Raw genomic sequence first — 16,090 nt, 5'->3', positions numbered from 1 at the left:
CTGTCTCACTTGGTAATCAGCTAGATTTGATTTTGCACTTTTCTTGGCTCTCTGTTTTGGGGAATGTTACATTAAAATGATATTTAATTTGTAGTATTAAATGCACCTAGCGTAACATACCACTTTCGATAAAGCAACGTGTTACCCACTGACTGACTAATCAAAGAATGACAGTGAAAATATTTTTTAAAAATTTTTTGTAAGCTAATTAGTTTAGAATTGCAAACTGTTTAGAAGTTTATTATTGTTTGTGCATATACACTGGGCTGGATGGTCACCATGTATCTCCAAGATGGGACACTGATGGCAGTTTGGCTATGCATTGCTGTATCTGTTGGCTTGGCAAGTATTCCATGCAATGATGTCCTGGCTACAGCACTCAGTGAATACAGGTGCCTCCTTGACAAAGGTGCTGAAGTCATGGAGGACATACATTGATTCATTAAGTGCCATATTCATACAGAACTGTTATTAATACTGCCAGATTGAGTTTACATAGCATTAGATTGACTGCATGAACATTCTTTGGAGATGTGTTTCCCTTATATCATCAATTTTAACAGAAGACATTACTTTTTAATTTATTTATTTACATTTTCTTTGCATGGAGCCATCGTAATGATGGCTTTTGCACACATCACACTTAATACTATTGTTATATTTACACTTACAAAATACACTATATTCTGTAGTTGTTGCTTCTTATGTCTATTTTTTACATTTATCATATTACAACTGATATGCTAATGCCTCATATTACAATCACTATCTTAAAATTTGTTGAAAGAATATAAACATTTTTCTATTACAAAAGATGTTAATTTTGATTTAAAAGATTTCCCATGTACGTTCTTCGAGAGTTTGGTAGCTTGTTATACCAAATCAAACCACTGATATATGGACATGAAAATGTCTGCTTGTGTCTGTGTATGTGCGGTTGGATATGGGTGTGTGTGCGCGAGTGTATACCTGTCCTTTTTTCCCCCTAAGGCTTTCCGCTCCCGGGATTGGAATGACTCCTTACCCTCTCCCTTAAAACCCACATCCTTTCGTCTTTCCCTCTCCTTCCCTCTTTCCTGATGAAGCAACCGTTGGTTGCGAAAGCTTGAATTTTGTGTGTATGTTTGTGTTTGTTTGTTTGTCTGTCTATCGACCTGCCAGCGCTTTCGTTTGGTAAGTCACATCATCTTTGTTTTTAGATATATTTTTCTCACGTGGAATGTTTCCCTCTATTATATCTATATATATACATATAATGGAAGGAAACATTCCACGTGGGAAAAATTATGCTTGTGTCTGTATGTGTGGATGGATATGTGCGTGTGTGCGAGTGTATACCTGTCCTTTTTTCCCCCTAAGGTAAGTCTTTCCGCTCCCGGGATTGGAATGACTCCTTACCCTCTCCTTTAAAACCCACTTCCTTTCGTCTTCCCCTCTCCTTCCCTCTTTCCTGATGAGGCAACAATTTGTTGCGAAAGCTTGAATTTTGTGTGTATGTTTGTGTTTGTTTGTGTGTCTATCGACCTGCCAGCGTTTTTGTTCGGTAAGTCACCTCATCTTTGTTTTTATATATATATATACATATATATAAAAACAAAGATGAGGTGACTTACCGAACGAAAGCGCTGGCAGGTCGATAGACACACAAACAAACACAAACATACACACAAAATTCAAGCTTTCGCAACAAACTGTTGCCTCATCAGGAAAGAGGGAAGGAGAGGGAAAGACGAAAGGATGTGGGTTTTAAGGGAAAGGGTAAGGAGTCATTCCAATCCCGGGAGCGGAAAGACTTACCTTGGGGGGATAAAAAGGACGGGTATACACTTGCACACACACACACATATCCGTCCACACATATACAGACACAAGCAGACATATTTGGAGACCAAATATGCCTATCGACGTGCCAGCGCTTTCGTTTGGTAAGTCACCTCATCTTTGTTTTTATGTATAATTTTTCCCACGTGGAATGTTTCCCTCTATTATATATATATATATATATAGATCCTTCTTCCCTCTTTCCTGAAGAAGCAACCGTGGGTTGCGAAAGCCGAAATTTTGTGTATGTGTTTGTGTGTTTTTTTATTGTGCCTGTCTACCAGTGCTTTCCCGTTTGGTAAGTTCAAATGGTTCAAATGGCTCTGAGCACTATGGGACTCAACTGCTGTGGTCATAAGTCCCCTAGAACTTAGAACTACTTAAACCTAACTAACCTAAGGACAGCACACAACACCCAGCCATCACGAGGCAGAGAAAATCCCTGACCCCGCCGGGTTTGGTAAGTCATGGAATCTTTGTTTCTAATATATATATATATATATATATATATATATATATATATATATAATTATAATAGAGGGAAACATTCCACGTAGGAAAAATATATATAAAAACAAAGATGATGTGACTTACCAAATGAAAGTGCTGGCAGGTCGACAGACACACAAACATACACACAAAATTCAAGCTTTCGCAACAAACTGTTGCCTCATCAGGAAAGAGGGAAGGAGAGGAAAAGACGAAAGGATGTGGGTTTTAAGGGAAAGGGTAAGGAGTCATTCCAATCCTGGGAGCGAAAAGACTTACCTTGGGGGGGAAAAAAAGGACGGGTATACACTTGCACACACACACATATCCGTCCACACATATACAGACACAAGCAGACATATTTGGAGACCAAATATGTCTATCGACGTGCCAGCGCTTTCGTTTGGTAAGTCACATCATCTTTGTTTTTTTATATATATATAAGGAAGAGAAAGGGTCCAAGGATTGAGCCCTGTGGTACTCCTTGTAATACAGGTTAAATGGTGGACTGGGAGTTCATGATTTTATTATCTAGTTTGTATTGTATGACAATTTAGTGCTTTGCTTACGATTCAGCAGGTATGTGGTTAAAAAATTCATGGCTTGATCCCCAATACTCCAAGATTTTAGCTTTTTAAGAAGTACCCTATGGTTTACCATATCAAATGCTCTTCTCAGGTCCAAAAATATACCTGCAGTCTGCATCTTCTGGTCCAACAGGCAGTAAACTTCATTAACTGTGTAGCTGCTGTGGTTGTACTTAGCTCTTTTCTGAAGCCATGCTGTGAATCTACAAGCAGCTTATGTTTTGTGAAAAAGGCACTTAGCTGAGAAAGGATAATGCTTTCGAATATCTTACTAAAAGTGGGAATTAATTATATTGGTCTATAGTTGGAGACATCTTCCGAACCTCCGTTTTTATACACTGGTTTCACTACACTCATTTTTAGAACCGTTGGAAACATGTTTTCTCTAATGCTGCAATTAATCAGGTAAGAGGTTTAGAGATTTCTTTTAAGCATGCTTTAGTAATAGCACTGGATACGCCATCCCATCCAGTTGAAAATTTTTTCTGTAGCACGTATATTGCCCTGCGAACCTCCTGCTCATTCACCTCCACAAATTCAAATTCGGTACACTGGGTGAGAGGGCATCGGGTCTCTACTTGTGAATCTATAATATGGGTTGATTGTTTACCAGAAATGTAGTAGTTATTAAAAATATTACATGTAGTATCTGGTTTTTTTTTTATGTTATCATCATGTCTTATGCGGATATGTTCCAGGTTCATCTTGTTGGGATCTTTTTGGCATTTGTCAATCACCTTCCAAGATGCTTTGCTTATGTTGTCAGACTGTTCTATTGTTTTGCTGTTAATCTGATTCCTTAGATTAACAATTTCAGTTTTAAAAGTTTGCTTGGCCATATTGTATTTTTCCTTGAACACCTGCATATTAGTAGCTTTATAAAGCTGGTTTAGATCATGTACTTGTTGCCAGAGCCTAATCAGATTTGTTGGGAGTGTTAGTCTAGGATTACTTCCATTTTGACAGTGTTTAACTACCTTCTGGATTTCTCTGACTGGACAACTACATTCATAATGATGCAGTAGGGTTGAGTAGAATTCATTCCATTTCTCATCTGACCCTTTTACCTGGTACACAGAATCCCATTTCTCATTCGCTAGTTTGTCTTTAAGAGCATTAATATTTGAGGTATTCAGCATTCGTTTCTCTAGCACAATTTTTGTTAGTTAGGCACAACTGAAGTTTTGTACTTTATCACCTGACAGAAGTGATCAGAATAAAGAAAATCTAAGTTACTGTAATTTACCTTATCTATAACATCTTTGTTGATTATGGCATAATCTATTTTAGTGGAACATGTGTCCTTCACTCTGGTGTCCGAGTTCACTATATTTACAAGATAGTATGAGGTCAGTACATCACTGAGTTTCAAGTTTACTATACTATTTGAGTTTAAATCTATATTAAAGTCACCTAATATAGTAAGGTCATTAGAACCGGCCTGACCAACAACACTACTAAGTCTATCCACAAACAGCATTACATCAGCATTTGGTGGCCTATATACTCCAATCACTTTATGTTTTGGTAACTCAAGCTCATTACTGTGGAGTACAATACCTGTCATTTCAATTGATCCTTCTTTGGTGTGGTGTTCAAGAAAGGAATTTTTTTTTAGCTTCTATATCCTTATTAACATAAACTGCCAAACCACCACCTTAATGGTGTTGCCTACAATAACTATTTGCTAGTATGTAACCTTCTAATATATAATGTATTATTTCACTGCATTTTAGCCCATGTGGCAAGTGTTCCTCTATGAATATTTGTAGAATGTCAAGTTTGTTTCTGAGATATTGCACATTTAAGTGCATTAACTTTAAGGGTGTTACCCCTTCTTGTTTATTTACCATCTTGCACGAATCAAACGAATCAAAATTGTTTAAGTTACACTTTTTACGACATTTTGCATACGCTGGTTTTTTGGAATTGACCTGCAATGACTGATCACTTATTTCACAGCCTGGCTTTTCTTTGCGTGAACGGGACTCAGTCATATCTGAAATACATCCCTGAAAACTATTGTTATGGACCTTTATTCTAAAAAAGTCTAGTGGTTGTAGCCCAGAGCAATTGGAGCTTTCTCCACACTGTCTTTCTTGCACAGTTTGCTTATGTGTAAAACTGGCTTGGCCTTCCCTTTCCTGTTTAAGTGGAATCCGTGTTTTGTGTGTTCATCACGACTCATCTTACTTAAGTCTATCAAATGCACATGGCTAAATTTATCACACAGTTTCTTTAGCTCGGAATTGTAGTGTTGAATCTCTTTGTTTACACACGACCACAGTGGTAAATCATGTTGCACTGGCACGTTTGTGATGACAATGTTCGTTTGAAATAGTTTTGATAATATGTTACAGAAGCATTGCAGGGCTGTCTTGCTTTCGTTTTTGTATACGTCGTTGCCGCCGCCAATAATCACAACGTAAGCGTCTTTGTTAAATTGACTTGTTTCTGAAACTTCCTGGCAGATTAAAACTGTGTGCCTAACCGAGACTCGAACTCGGGACCTTTGCCTTTCGCGGGCAAGTGCTCTACCATCTGAGCTACCGAAGCACGACTCACGCCCGGTACTCACAGCTTTACTTCTGCCAGTATCTCATCTCCTACCTTCCAAACTTTACAGAAGCTCTCCTGTGAAACTTGCAGAACTAGCACTCCTGAAAGAAAGGATATAGTGGAGACATGGCTTAGCCACAGCCTGGGGGATGTTTCCAGAATGAGATTTTCACTCTGCAGCGGAGTGTGCGCTGATATCAGCAGTTTGTGTCACTGACTTTTTTCTGAGTAACTGCTTGAACTGATCAGTACAAGTAACCAAGCTCCTTGTCATAATACACACTGGTTGTCCTTGATAACTCACAACCAAACTATCATATCTGAGTCTAGCATAGTCCTTGGAGCTTCATTACAAACCAATCGTCACAATAACATTCATTCCAAACAAGATGTAAAAAAGAAACTGTCAAGGTTGAGGAGATGAACATTTAATGAAACCACAAATAACATACAAAGGACTTCTACATACCATGCAAATACTTTAAGACCAAAGGAGACCACTATGAATAGCCGATGCGTTGAGTTGGGTGCGCAGAAAAGAAGTAACACCTGCTAGCTTTCAGAGCCAACCTTTGATGGGCTAGAGTAAAAAGAAACACCACACAAGCCCATGTGCCCCCCCCCCCCCCCCCGCTCCCCCCCTTCCCTCCCCCCCCCCCCTCTCTCTCTCTCTCTCTCTCTCTCTCTCTCTCTATTTCACACACACACACACACACACACACACACACACACACACACACACACACACACAAAATAATTTTGTACTATCAAAAATATCCCACCTCCTATTAACCTAGTATAAAGACAAGAAATACTGAAGAGTGTTAGGTTGTTCCATACGCTTTCAGACAAACTGCTGGCTGTCAATAAGATGCTGCCACAATATTTCGGAACAAAACTCTTCTGGCCATCATCAGGTGCGTAGTGGCTAAAGTACACTAGGCTCCTCTGTTTAAAAGGAGCCAGCGGGTGCACAGTGTACCAGTTGTCACTGTTTTTGTGTTATTAGGATGCACGTGCATCTGCTCCAAGCCTTTGAGTTGCTGGGAGCACCCTCTTTCTAATCAGATCAGTTATCTTCACATGATAAAACTGAAGAATAAAGCAGATTATGCACAGCATAGCATTATTTTATCAGAGGATTCCATGCATTATCTAACAGGAAGCCACTATCCCAATTGGTAAGTGTCTCAGACAGTCATACTTCTTCTGATTCATTGATAACACAAGTATGAATCACACCATTTTGTGTTGTTGTATTTCATGAGATCACCAGTACAATTACAGTGCTCTGCGAAAGCAGATTTCCTGGCTCGGAGAAGCTGAGTATGCCACTGGTGTTCTACAGTGTGCTGCTGAACACTGTTCCAACAGCTCTCCTATAGCATGTATGATTTGCCACACTCACTCAGGATCTTGCACTGCTCTTAAATCACATCCTGCCTGATAACAAAGGTGTGAAGATTTTTTATGGAGGATGAAAGATCACTTTAACCTTATGTTTTCTTGATATTCTGCCCATTTCCACAAAAACATTTCCAATCTATGGCAGGTAGGCTGTAAGCCTGAAGGCTTCGTCCTCTTCCTCGTTGTATTGTTTGTAGTACTCTCTGTATCTGCTGAGATCAATATCCATTTTCCAGGAAACAGTCTGCAAGTGTTCAAATATTGCTTGCACATCACTGGCATCTGAGGCGATATGCGCTTAGCAAATCAAGGTCCTCAGAATGTTCATTATTTGTGCCAGATGGTGGCAACTAGTAGCCTGCAAATACAGATTGGTATTAGTGGGCTTTTGAAAAGCCCAATTTTCCCAAGTGTTCAATACAATGAAACAAAAATTGTGTCCCTTAGTTCAAACTTTTGGAACCCCGTTATCAATGAATCACTGGAAATATGACTGTTTGAGGCGCCTATCAATCAGGATGACAGATTCCAGTTAGGTAATGCCTGCTATGCATAATTGGCTTCATTCTTCAGTTTTATCATGGGAAGACAATTGAACAGATACCAAAGAGGACGCTTCCTGCAACAAACAGACTTGCACCACATGCATATGCACCCTTTTAATGCACACAAAGTGACAGCTAATACACTGCACACATACTGATGTGTTTTAAATAGAGGATCTAAATGTGCTTTAGCCACTATGCACCAGAAGACTTTCCAAAACAACGCGACAGCTGGAAGCAACTTTTCGACATCTGGCTGTTTGCCTGAAATTTTATGGTGCAGTACATGCTGTGAAAGTTTTAAATTTCACAGGATAGTGTTTTTGTAACATACTGATGGAAATTTACACTGGAAAAGCCATATACTTGTACAAGAATGTTTAGGTATGGCTAGTTTAACCATAAGAATAATTGTAAACGGTGGGGTAACTCCTCACTTAGACAAAAATTATTCATTGTGCAGAAGGAAGCCATTAGAATTATAAGCACGATTCATCCATGTACATCTTGCAAGCATCAATTTGAGCAACTGGGAATACTAACCGCAGCCTCACATTACATTCATCCCATTACAAAATTTGCTATCAACAATCCAACTGAGTCTGAGACTTAAAACAGACATATTCACAACTATTACAGCATCATAAGGAATAAGGATATGCATTACCCATTACTGAATCTAACTTTAGGACAGAAAAAGGTGAACTATATAACAATAGAAGCCTTTGACAATCTAGCCATACATATGTAAATAAAATTTCTGACAGATAGTAGCAGTGTTTTTAAATGTAGATAAAAAATGTTTCTTCTTAATGACTTCTGAAACACAATAGAGGATTTCTTGAGCAGATATAGTCATTTATACAGAAAAACCTGTAAATTGCCAGCATGCAATTATATAAATATCTTCTCATCTTTTTTAAATGTGTGTTCTATGGTTGTTCATCTGACACATTCCACATTTAATGGTTAACATGAATATGATCTACAGAACACATAGCTAACAACCAAACTAACAACCTGAAATGCCAGCATTCCGCTTGATATAATACTGTGTTGTTTGTCTTCAGTGCGTGTGAAACTTATGACAGCGAATGGCAGATCTTGATATATCAAGTTTGCAAGTAGGCCTGGAATCAATTGCAATAAGACTAAAACAACGTACAATCAAGGTTCAAAAAGAAAAGAATAAAATTAAGCAATGAAGTAGTAGAACCAACTGACAAATTATTGTATTTAGGATAACTGAAGACAATGACTGGATGGACAGTAAAACAAATATGCAGGAGAAAATTATCTTCTGCTTCTGCATATATACTTCGCAAGCCCCCATGGCGAAAGGTACCCTGTACCAAAGTTAGTCATTTCCTTTCCTGTCCCACTCACTAATGGAGTGAGAAAAAAAGGACTTCTATATGCCTCTGCATGAGCCCTAATTTTTCTTGTGTTCGCAGTCCTTATGTGAAATCTATGTTTGTGGCAGTAGAATAGAATTGCAGTAGCTGCAAATGCTGGTACTCTAAATTTTCTCAATAGCGTTTTGCAAAAAGAACATCCCCTTCCCTCCAAGGACTCCCATTTGACTTCATGGACTATTCCTCTAGTATTTCCTTAACGTCTTCCTTTAATCCAACTTGGTGGAGATTCCAAAGGCTTCAGTAGCAATCAGTGATACAGTGAACAAGTGTTCTAGACAGCATCTCCTTTACAGATGACCTACACCTTCCTAGGATTCTCCCAATTAACCGAAGTCAATCATTCACCTTCCCTACAACCGACCTTGCCTCTCTCTCCATTTCATATTGCACTGCAACGTTACACCTAGATCTTTAATCTGTCAAGTCGCAGCCTCCTATAATCACTCAATGATGACACTTTCCTGTGATCAACCACAGCGCCATCAACAAACGGTCACAGATTGCTGCTCATCCTTCCTATCACATTATGTATCTATATAGAGAACAAGTCTGAATGGTCCTATCACATTACCCTGGGGAACCTGAGAATACCCTTGTCTCTGATCTTTAAAACCAAATTGGGATTTCATTCGGACTTGCCGATTTATTTGTTTTCAACAATTTCAGCTGCTTTTCTATTCTAGGGATGTCTTTCTATGTTCTCCATATAGAAGTCTGTGCAATGATTAAACAATAATGTGTCTGTATGCTGCTCCTGTGAGGAAAATTTTTTTAAACACAAAAATTAAAACTTCAGCAATCCTTTTGCTACCTTCTGCTGCCACACCAGACTGATCAATGTGAGACTGAACAGAACCTTGAATGTGCTTTGCACTTTTGTTTGTGACCAGAAATTCTCAGGTTCTTGGCAAGTTCTATTGCTAAAGCCGGGTTCACACACGCAACAAAAGTATCGCCACTAGTTAAGTCATTCTGGAGTGGCGTTGTGAGCTACCCTTCACACAGGACGCCACAAATTCTTCGTAATTGCGCAGTTTGCAAAATGGCGTCACCTGTCTCAGCTGATTAAACGGCTGTACATATTACTAAATAAGATGTTTTGGAAACATAATAAACGTAAAATATTACTTACCAAAGTGTTTCTCGTCTCTCTTGTCTCGACTACATGTTTTAAGAACCGGTCTGCAGCTTCAAACCAAGCAAGGATGGGTATATAAATACCGTCTGTAGACGCACCACTCTTATGTGATTTCAGTACTTTTTTATGTTCATTCATGTAAGCATTTCAAATGCTTCGAATTTTTAATTTTGTTGTAGCTACATCAATTCCAGGTACATATTCACGCATACTGTTTACTATTTCAATTAATGCAGCATCTCTCAAATATCTGTCTTTGTATGATTCGTTTTTGTGGTTCCAAAGGCATTCTCATTCTTGATACAGCTCCAAGAATCACATAATTGTCACTGTTGACCACTTTTTCGACATATTAATAGCAAACGCACAAACAAAAAGCACTATCTGCGAACTTATACGCACTAGAAAGATTTGAATCCAGCCACGAGGTAGCAATCGAATGACGTTATTCGATTGTGGAGAAGGCAAAATGGCGCAACAAAGTAGAACCAAGTTCAACTTTTTGTGGCGTGACAAAATTTTCCCTTCTTAAATGGCGCCACCGAAAACTAGGGGTTCACACATGCAATTACAAAGCAACTGCAGTTCACCATTAGCAGTGGTGATACTTTTGTTGCCTGTGTGAACCCGGCTTAATTTATGACAGTGGAACCAACAGTATGCTTCGAGCATCTATCTTTTTAAAGATGCAAAAATTTTTACTACTTTTTGTTTTCAACATTTCTGCATTCTGTTCTGAACCAAGAGTGCAACAATCTCTGTTTCCTCGGCATTTTCCAAATTTTACTATGAAACCACAGCGGGTCTTTTCTGTTCTTAGTCCAGCTACTTGGTACACACTTCTCCAGAGCACAATTTAGAATTACTTTGAACTTCGTCCGTAATTCATCTATGCCCATTATACTATAACTAAATTATGTTCAATCTTTGTCTAATTAGGACACAAACAGCTGCTCATCAGATCTTTCCAGCATTAAAATTCTCATAGTTTTCTGGGTGGATTTACAAAGTTAAGCAAGTACTGTTCCCACAATGGCATTATGATCACTAACCCTGTCTCTACACTGACACTGTAGATGTCTGAAGTGTGGGTTGTCAGACCAGCTGCTCAAAACACGTTTCCGAAAAATGTATTCAGAATAGCTTAAAAGAAATCACTTTCAGTACCATCTACAATGAATCCGCTGATACCTGGAGTATACTCAGCTGATTAAAGTTGCTCGCAACTAATAACGCATGACCAAGGTACTTCTGTGCTACTGACCCAAGACTTTCTTTGAATGATTATGCAAGTGTTCTGGTGTAATCTGCAGGTCAGCAAAAACATCCAAAAATTAACTTGAGTTCACCTGGGCTCACATACAGATAACTTTGCAGACAAATTCAAATTCAAACCCAATAGATATAATATTTTTGTTGACTACAATGAAAACTTTCTCTCCTGTAGCATATAACTGTCTATTCAATAAACATTCCATGCCTTATCAAATATTCTAGAGCTCACTGCTTTGGGTTTCACCCAGCTATCAATTCAGAGTATAATTTGCATTGGACAGCTTTCCTTGACGGTAGTAAATCTAGGGACTTCGTTACAAATGCTTAAGTTTACTGGCCAATGATCTTCTTCAGTGCAGATGCACTCACATTGCCCTTACGGGAATTGGTAGATTGACTGTCATGAGTAATGAATATAGTGGGCAGGAGCACTACAAATGTGGTGTGTGAACAGTAAGTTGGAAGTGTCCCTGCAGTCGCACTATCCTCTGTGTCTTCGTTGGCTCAATCGGAGAGAGCGTCTCTGCCATGTAAGCAGGAGATCCCGGGTTCAAGTCCTGCACAGGTTACACATTTTCTACTGTCCCCGTTGATATTTATCAAAACCTGTAAGCAGCTAATGTCTGGATTTCATTGTAATTTTATTACTGTTAAAATTTTGACATTAAAAAGTGTCTTTACTTTAGATGCAACATAATTTTGTTCCCTGCATAGCAACTGGTAGGGGTCCATCAGAGGACCTCAGAATATAGCCCCACCCACAAAAATACCTGTGTGCACTCCACAAGTACTCTGCTACCCGAATAGCTGCTTCTTTTGTTTGATGTCTGAGAGTATTTGAAAAAAACTAAATACAATTTTAAAAACCAATCTTTCCTTGTGCCTTTTGCTGAATGTTTACAATCCGTGTCCATTAAAAAGTTCTCACTTACAGTAATGAGACCTGTACTTTTAATGTGGAAACCTTATAAAAACTGAGGGTTGCCCAGCAAATGTGCAGAATTACTAAGAGGGACTCGAAAACAAGTAAATGGATTAGGAAACAAGACTAGAGTGGAGTGTAACAATAATCTTAATAAGATGCAATGGAAGTAGACAGAACATGGAGAAATGCAGACGAGTTAAGTGGATGGTGCTTGGTGAACTGTAGTCTTAAGAGTAATTTCTTTTACCTACCGCTGATTGAAAACTAGCAGCAATGTGATACCCTTCCGCATGTATAGTGCCTCTCTACAAGTGCCTTTGCCATTGGTGCCTCACTCAAGTTACAATATATTTACTCTGTACTACATACTGAAAAAGTCTAACTGAACAACGGTTCAATGCTTCTTACTGTTTTCAGCAACTGCCGCTGTTGCTGGGGTGGCCGTGCCAGTGGGCAGCCCTGCGAGACCTTGCTGGGCTCGTTCCTTCTCTTTCTCACGTTCACGGGCTTCTTGTTCCATGTTCAAGGATCTGTAGACGGAAAAAAAAAGAAGTGAAATAATTTCTACCATTGTTATAGCTTATATAATACCCACCACTTGAGCTTTCACTGGTCCACAAATTTTCACTTTTTTATTTGTTATAGAAATGAAAGTAGATGTGCTTTATGTATTTAAAAGGGCTAAACACGGATTTCAATGCTAAAATTGTCTCCCAGCTCAGTTTACAGGTAAAAAAAAGATGTTTATGTTTCACAGTCACACTTATGAGACATTACAAGAGCTACATGGAAAGGCACTGTCACATGGGTTCCTCAGCCGTGAGTGAGTGAGTCAGACATTTCCAGTCCAGTATACAACCATAGAAAATGGCACTGTGAACTGACTGACACCTGATTAGCCATTTAGATCTTCCAAAGCATAAAGCTGAACTCTTTGCCTCATGACTGCAGCAGGGAAAGATCATTGCTGACACAATAAACGTTATGTGTGTGTATGTTTTGGGAGCATCAGAAAAAACTTGAGTGTAATTTCGGTTCCGAAGGCGATGCTACATTTTACAGTGACATTTACAGTTTGGTGAAAGGTCTGAGCCTTACATACAAACAAGATAATTGGAAACACTTAATACTGGCTCAAAAGCAAGCATGAAAGCAATATTATTGCTCAATAGTAATCAAAGGCCATCCACCCTGGTCACATATGCTGCCTTAGCTAAAGATCATGTCGAAATCTATTATAAACTGTGTTAATTAGAATAATCATGAATGGCTGGTATGTGGAGACTTCAAAGTTATTGCGATGCAGATGCATTTGCAAGGTGGCTCCATTATTAGTGCTGCTGCCTATGCGAGTGTGACAGTTGGGCAAGAGGAAAATGCTACACACAGCGAGGATGGTCTAACTGGCTACAATATGTCCCATCACATCAGAACAGGGAATATTCATGCTTTCTGGAGGAGACATATATTTGTGCACCTTGCCTTAAGGAGTGGTAACTCAGCTCCAGTAGTGAACAAAACTATTTTTAGGAGTTCCAGTAAAAATGTTATTATTTACCTTTGTACAGAAGCAGAATGCTTTGGAAAATGACTGGTCAAATGTAAACAATGTTTTTGGAAGTTTCAAAAATTCTTTGACTGCTTCAGATGGGCTAAAAAATTCCAGGTGGCGTGCTATACTGTTGTAATTCTGAACTTCACGCTACTGAACTGTGTAGTACAAACTGAGCATATCAAAACTGATAATCATTGTGGAACTTTCAAAACATTTATTGACTGTCAAAAGAAATGATTCTTTACACAGCAGGTCATTACTTCTATGCTTATGCTGGCTACCTCTGAAAGCATGTGATATGTGAGTGAGCATGACAGTATGAACTATGAACAACAACTTGTTTTTCTTACATCAAGCACTGTACATTAGGATCAACTTGCTGGCAGTGTACACCTTGTGAAATTTAGAATAAAGAACAACTATTTTGGCCAGGAACTTATTTTATTCAGTAGCTTCAGTCAGACCCCTGATAAGGAACCCCCTTTGCAGCAGGAACCAATATTTTATGCACTTGCTGAAAGTATAGAGCAGAACCCTCTTTGCAGCAGCAAGCAATGTTTTATGTGCTGGCTGAAATTTACACAACAGCCTATCTTTTTGGACAGCTTTTCCAGTTTGAACCACATGTAGTATCACTTCAGGGCAGGCTAAGGAAACACACAGAGGAGAATGAGTTAACTTCAATAGACAGACAGGCATTGGAGAATCCAAGTATTTACTGTAACATTTACAGAAAAGGAATCGAGCACATGTATTATTGTATCATGCATGACAACATGGTTTAAATCCAGATGCTCGCAAAGTAATTGAGCCCAACATCTGTACTCATGCCAGAACTGCACATGTGTTTTTATTATGATAAACAGCCCTTGAAATGTGTGTCACATCATTTCAAAATAACAATACAGTGTATTCATGTGCAAAATAAGAAACAGGAAAATTTTAAAAAAGAAGGGGATGATACAAGTTGTTGACTGAAGGAGAACGGCCAAGAATGGGTGACCATAGTTTTCATTTCCTTGGACTGTTCCGTTCGGTATAACATCAGCACAGCAAAACCAACAGCATGCACTTATTGCCTGGTTCAATAGCTAACATAAAATACAAACACGAAATCTGCTCAGTATTACAGCTCCATTTTGGTGATACCTGTTGACTGGCTAGTAAATCATTAGATGGCTGCATTAATTTTAAGAGTTCTTCTGTAGTACAACAAATATAGGTTGAAACCGAAAAAGTACATTAGACAGAAACTGAAAAACACTATGAATTACATACGCCATACAAGACAATACTCATGCAATCATATAATGCAGGTTGTCCGCCTCCGTAGCATTACCGCCTACCATGCAGGGGGACCGGGTTCAATTCCCGGCTGCGGACTGGGTGTTGTGTGCCCTTCATCATCATTTTCATCATCATTGACTTGCAAGTCACCGATGTGGCGTCACCTAAAAAGGATTTGCAATACGGCAGCCGAACTCCCTCGAAAGGGGCCTCCTGGCCAACAATGCCATACAATCATTTCCATAATGCAGGCTTTCACAATCAATATCTAATCATTACTATGCTACAATGTACAGAGGCCATAGAAATTCGAAAACACAAAATCAACTTTAACAGAAAAGGGGGAGGATTGAAATTAGACAAGTTGTGGGAATTAGTACTAAATAAAGATTCATAACATATGTCGATGCCACTCCGTGAACTTAGGTAGCGGTCTGACAATGTCATAAACTGACCGTTGTGTGGATGCATACAAACAGCTTGGCTTGCTGAGCTTATTTGATATTGTAACTTCTTTCTGAGTTGTTACAGCCTCTGATGATGTCTCCAGCAATGGAAGATGAAACATTAGACAGATAAATTTATCCTTGGACCACAGCATAATACCCATAAAACAGATAGCACCAAAAACAGTTTGCATGCATTGTGAAATGTTAATCAAAAAGTTCGAATACTTGTTTTGCAAATCAAACTGCCTTTTCCTGCTAGCAGCAGGATAACACAGTTTGATTTGCAAAACAAGTATTTATATGCTTGTTGCGGAAGATGGCCACACAAACAAACTTGTTAAAAAGTTCGAAATTTACAATGTCAAACCAGGAAACAAAGATACAATGAGCAAATAAAGTAGCAATTTTCCATGGTTACAGAAACTGAATACAAGTGTATGTGACAGTAATGTGGATGATTTTCTAAAGAGAATCATTAAAGTCAATATCTTATCAGGCAGATGATACAGAAGATCCATCACTATGACTGGCAGTGAATCGGGTACCAACAGCATTGATATTGACGTACAACCTATGAGTGTCCTTGAAGACAGGTTTACTAAAAGAGGGAGACATGTTGCAGAGGTTGAAAAGAG

At 38.8% G+C, this 16,090-nt stretch overlaps 1 protein-coding gene across 1 annotated transcript in view; it reads right to left on the bottom strand.

Annotated features, from left to right (window-relative positions):
• LOC126418680 (signal peptide peptidase-like 3) overlaps window positions 1-16,090 on the bottom strand; it is a 69,909-nt gene that overhangs the window by 34,167 nt on the left and 19,652 nt on the right. The window contains exon 4 of the mRNA XM_050085572.1: window positions 12,573-12,694. Within this exon, the coding sequence (XP_049941529.1) occupies window positions 12,573-12,694 (122 nt within the window). The remainder of the gene's footprint in view (window positions 1-12,572; window positions 12,695-16,090) is intronic.

This window comes from Schistocerca serialis, chromosome 9 (assembly GCF_023864345.2).
Source record: "Schistocerca serialis cubense isolate TAMUIC-IGC-003099 chromosome 9, iqSchSeri2.2, whole genome shotgun sequence".
Classification (NCBI taxonomy): Eukaryota; Metazoa; Arthropoda; class Insecta; order Orthoptera; family Acrididae; genus Schistocerca; species Schistocerca serialis.
This window is presented reverse-complemented; position numbering and strand designations above follow the sequence as displayed.